This window comes from Nothoprocta perdicaria, unplaced genomic scaffold (genome assembly GCF_003342845.1).
Source record: "Nothoprocta perdicaria isolate Ctin4 unplaced genomic scaffold, notPer1 scaffold_76, whole genome shotgun sequence".
In the NCBI taxonomy this organism is placed as follows: Eukaryota; Metazoa; Chordata; class Aves; order Tinamiformes; family Tinamidae; genus Nothoprocta; species Nothoprocta perdicaria.
The window spans coordinates 1,594,924-1,600,134 of NW_020456043.1; the positions used below are offsets into that span (position 1 = coordinate 1,594,924).

Sequence of the window (5,211 nt, forward strand, 5' to 3'; positions counted from 1 at the left end):
TCTCTCTCTTTCTCTCTCTCTATCTCTCTCTTTCTCTCTATCTCTCCCTCTTTCCCTTCCAGCCCTCCCTCCCACGGCCTCCGCGAAGGTTCCTGCTGAACCCAGCACACCCTGGAGCTGAGGGAGGCCCACGGCTCCGCTCTCCCGCTTTGCTCCACAGGGGACCCGACACACCGGGACATTCCCTCGTCGGCAGCCGCCATCCCAGCCACTCCCGCACTGCATCCCAGCCCCACATTCCCTGCTCCCGGAAAACCCCGCGCCAGCAGTGAGCAGTGGGCGGCGGGATCGGGAGCAGCGGGAACAGGGGCCTCCCGAGCCCGACATCTGCCCACACGCTGCTCCGGGCCAGTAAACTTCCTGTGGCCATTGGCGGCCTGACAGCGGTGACTCAGTGCTGACTTTTTTTAGCATTTTTTTCTAATTTATTTTTTTCGGTCTGCTGCCTGATAACAGGTAGGGACTTGGTGCTGCCTTTCCCGGGCGCAGGCTATATATTGTCAGGGCTGTGCGAGTGCCCGGGCTGCAGAYGGGCAGCTTTGACCCTCTGCTGGGCTCGAGCAGCCCACGGCTGAACCCTGCGGACCCCAGCAAGCCCAAACAGCGCAGGCGCTGCCGTATTCTGCCCCCGAAACACAAATTGTTTCTTTTTTTCCTGTTTCCACCCAGAAAAGAGCCCGTCACAGAGGCTATTTCTGACATCCCTCTGCTACGGCAGCTGGCGCCGTGCTTTCCATGGGCACCGCATCCCCGCAGCCGAAAACCACAGGCTCCTTCCAGAGGCACCTTTATTGCACCGGGGCTGCTCCCGCGCGGGTCCCGAGACGGAGGGAAGCTCCAAAACCTCCGCGCTCGGGCGCTCTGCCCAGCGCAGCCCAAAGGCCCTGGGCTGGGACTAAGCAAGCCCTGGGAGAGCAGGTCCTGCCGTGACACAGCCCGGATGCCCCGGCGAGGGGCAGTAGTGTTAAAGCAGCCCTCTTGTCACCACGTCCGTCACCTTGTCCTCGAACGGAGCGWGTGTCCTGCAGCAGCCCTCTGCGGTGTCCGCAGGCTCTCGGCTCCTGTGCCACCGGCAGYGATTCCCGGCGGCTTCCAAGGGCTCGAGACGCTGCGGCCGAGGTGCCCGGGATAGCAGATAGGTCCGTCCCTCGGCCGGGAAGCCGCCACGTGTCCCGGGGGCGCGCGGGCCCTACCGCCCGCCGGGGCCGAGCCGGGGCACCTGCTGGCTCTTGGCAGTGCCCGGGCCCTCGGCRCTGTCCCGCGGCGCCGGGGCCGCCTGGCAGCAGAGCACGGAGCGCGCGAGCCGCAGGAGCGGCGGCCGCAGGATGGCGAAGACCCAGGGGTCCACGATGGAGTTGATGGAGAGGAACCTCAGGGCGAGCAGGTCCCACTCGTGGTCGCCTTCCACCCCGTCCACCTGGTTGATGTAGGCGCGGATCTGCAAAGGAGCGGGTGATGGAGGCGCTGGGATGGATCCCATGGGAGCACCTGCCTGTGGGAGGCTCCCGGCAGYGCCGGCACTGTGGGGACATTTCCCAAGGAAGCAGCGTTCCCGCCGGGAGCATCGTCCCGCGGGAGCTGCCCCGCGCCGAGTCATTTGCCGAGTCACGGCGCGCCGGCCTTCCCGGCAGGGTGACTCGCGCTCCCGCTCCGCGCTCGGAGGCGGCAGCCGGGGATGCCGGGGAGCCCCGGCGCGGCCGCTCCGCCGGCTCCCCCCTACAACCCCGGCCGTGCGGCACCTTCGCTCCGCCGGCACCGGGAGCATCCCAGGGACGCAGCACCCATCTGCCCTGGGAAAGGCAAAGTTATCCCTGCTGGTGTTCCCAATGCCRGCATGGGAAGGGAATGAGAGTGGGATGTGTGGGCACAGTGTTGCTGCCACGGACCCCGCCGGCCACGGACGTGCCAGCAGGAGCAGTGGCTTGGGCGGCCTGGGACGTGCGGTGCAATGGGCACCACGTTGCACACAATGATGCTGCTGCCTCCTCCTCTTCCTCCGTGCCCCGCGCTGTGCCGGGCGGGAGCACCGTTCCCATGCTCCCGATGCGCATGGATGCGGCCGGGCCCTTGGGACTGCTGCTGCCGTGGCGGAGGGCCCGGATCTCCATTTCCAAGCAGTCCTCAGCTCTGTGCTAAGTGCACGGCATCGCGGAATTCGATTCCCACTCTGATCATCCCCTCGCTCCACAGACCGGCGGTGACGCCRGCGCCCGGGCACTGATGCTCCCCTCCCTGCTGCAGCATCTCCCACCCAGCCCGGTGCCATTTGCTCCATCTCCATCTTCGGGAGCCTCCTTGGGTGCCCTGGCACCGCTCACCCCCTGCAGCGAGGAGAGTCTGGCTCATGGTGATGAAAGGGGGGTCCAGGGGACCCCGTGTGCCCACAGCCGTGCCCATGGGATGCTCTGCTCCCACCACCCCATCTCCTACCAGCTCCAGGCCTCAAGGGATGGTTGTCCCCATTCCCCATGGAAATGCAAACTTGCCAGAAGGTCACGGCAGAGCCAGAAGCCCCCAGGCACCAGGAGGAGCCTGGTTTTGGTTCCAGCCTTGGAGGCAAGGAGAGAAGCAGGGGTGCCGGGAAGGGGGACACGGACGTGGGGCGGCCACACTCACCGTGAAGGGCAGGGAGCAGATGACGAAGGTGATGGTCATGATGGAGAGCAGGAGGAGGTGGTCGACCTCCTCCGCCATGGAGAACTTGCCCAGGGCGGCCGGGCGGCGCGTCTTCTGCCCGCGCCGGTGCATGCGCACCAGGTTGGCGATGACGCTGAGGTTGCACAGCAGCACGGCCACGATGAGCAGCAGCAGCAGGGTGGCGTAGAGCAGCGAGAAGGCGACGTCCTTGCCGTCGCGCCGCAGCTGGTCCGAGTGCATCTGGATGAAGCACCAGGTGCCGGGGCAATACTGCACRTAGTGCCCGAAGCCCAGCAGGGGCAGGGAGCAGAAGGCGGCGGCGAAGGCGTAAGCGGCGGGCAGGGCCACGAAGGCGGCGCGGGGGCTGAGGAAGCGCTCGTAGAAGTAGGGCTGGCCCAGCGCCAGGCATCGCTCCAGCGCCATGCCGAAGAGGATGAGCATGGTGGCGAGGCCGAAGAAGCTCATGCAGAAGCCGAAGGCGAGGCAGAGGCGGGTGGCGGGCGCCAAGGCGAGGAGCGTGCGGTTGCGGTGGTAGGAGGCGAGCACCAAGGGGCTCACGGAGCAGGTGCCCAGCAGGTCGGTGAGCACCAGGGCGAGCACGAGCGCGTGGAAGAGCGAGGCCGGGCGGCGGCGGCGGAGCAGCAAGGCCAGCGCCAGCAGGTTGCCCGCCAGCCCCGCCGAGAACATGAGCGCGCTGACGTGGGGCGAGGCGGCGGGCTGCAGCGCGGAGCCCCCCGTGCACCGCGTCCGCTCYGTGCTGTTCATGCTGCCCGAGTGCGCCGCGCCGCCCCGCGCGCCGCCCACGCCGCTCCGCGCCGCCCACGCCGGGGGGGGAGGGCGTGCGGGGACACGCGGCGGCGCCCACGGGGGCCCCGGGACGCCCTCCGCGCCGCCCACGCCGCTCCGCGCCGCCCACGCCGGGGGGGGAGGGCGTCCCGGGGCCCCCGTGGGCGCCTAAGGAGACCTGGGGCTGCTGCTCGCGCGTGGAGAGCCCCAGCGCCGCGGCAGGATCCTGGGCACAGAAGGAGCCCCAGGGTGACAGCATGGGGCAGTGGGCAGGTCCTGCTGCTGCTCCAGGAGCTCCTGGTGCACCAAGAGCCCCAGTGCTGGGGCAGGAGCTCTGGATGCAGAAGTGGCCCCAAGGTGACAGCCCTGGGCACAGGACAAGTCCCGCTGCTGCTGCAGGATCCTGGGCACAGAAGCTGCACCAGGGTGACAGTACTGGGCACGTGGCAGGTTCTGCTGCTGCTCCAGGAGCTCCTGGTGCACCGAGAGACCCAGTGCCGGGGCGCTGGGCATGGAAGGAGCCGCAGGGTGACAGCATGGGGCACTGGGCAGGTCCTGCTGCTGGTACAGGACCCTGGGCACAGAAGCAGCACCAGGGTGACAGTACTGGGCACGTGGCAGGTCCTGCTGCTCCAGGAGCATCTGGTGCACTGAGAGACCCAGTGCCGGGGCAGGGGCGCTGGGCACAGAGGGAGCCTCAAGGTGATAGCACTGGGCACAGGACAAGTCCCGCTGCTGCTGCAGGATCCTGGGCACAGAAGCTGCACCAGGGTGACAGTACTGGGCACGTGGCAGGTTCTGCTGCTCCAGGAGCTCCTGGTGCACGGAGAGACCCAGTGCCAGGGCAGGGGCGCTGGGCATGGAAGGAGCCSCAGGGTGACAGCACGGGGCACTGGACAGGTCCTGCTGCTAATACAGGACCCTGGGCACAGAAGCAGCCCCAGGGTGACAGCACCGGGCACGCAGCAGGTTCTGCTGCTGCTCCAGGAGCTCCTGGTGTACCGAGAGACCCAGTGCCAGTGCAGGGATGCTGGGCACAGGGGCAGCTGCAGGGTGACAGCACTGGGCACAGGACAAGTCCGGCTGCTGCTGCAGGATCCTGAGCACAGAAGCAGCCCCAGGGTGACAGTACTGGGCACGTGGCAGGTTCTGCTGCTCCAGGAGCTCCTGGTGCACGGAGAGACCCAGTGCCAGGGCAAGGGCGCTGGGCACGGAAGGAGCCGCAGGGTGACAGTATTGGGCACGTGGCAGGTCCTGCTGCTGCTGCAGGACCCTGGGCACGGAAGCAGCCCCAGGGTGACAGCAACAAAAAAGCGACAGCACCGGGCACGCAGCAGGTTCTGCTGCTGCTCCAGGAGCTCCTGGCGCACCGAGAGCCCCAGTGCCAGTGCAGGAGCCCTGGATGCAGATGTGGCCCCAGGGTGACAGCGCTGAGTGCGTGGCAAGTCCCGCTGCTGTTGCAGGACTCTGGGTGCAGAAACAGACCTAGGGGCAGCGTCCTGGGCACGTGGGAGGTCCTGCTGCTGCTACAGGACCCTGGGCACGGAAGCAGCTCCAGGGTGACAGCACTGGGCACGTGGCAGGTCCTGCTGCTCTTCAGGAGCTCCTGGCACACAGAGAGCCTCAGTGCCAGTGCAGGAGCCCTGGATGCAGCTCCCTGTGCTAGAGCCCTGGAAGGGTGGTGAGTCCCAGATCCAGTGTGGGTCTTGGCACACTGCGAGTCCTGGTGCCAATCCAGGAGTCTGGGGCACACAGTGAGCCCCAGTGCTGGTGCAGGGACCCTGGGCA

At 67.6% G+C, this 5,211-nt stretch overlaps 1 protein-coding gene across 1 annotated transcript; it reads right to left on the minus strand.

The window, feature by feature from the left end:
* Positions 1 to 1,189: 1,189 nt before the first annotated feature.
* LOC112957756 (prostaglandin E2 receptor EP2 subtype-like) lies at positions 1,190 to 3,402 on the minus strand. Its single transcript, XM_026051493.1, has 2 exons — positions 2,617 to 3,402; positions 1,190 to 1,438 (listed from the first exon to the last, which is right to left on the minus strand). The coding sequence occupies exons 1-2, from the start codon at positions 3,400 to 3,402 to the stop codon at positions 1,190 to 1,192; spliced, it is 1,035 nt and encodes a 344-aa protein (XP_025907278.1).
* Positions 3,403 to 5,211: the final 1,809 nt, after the last annotated feature.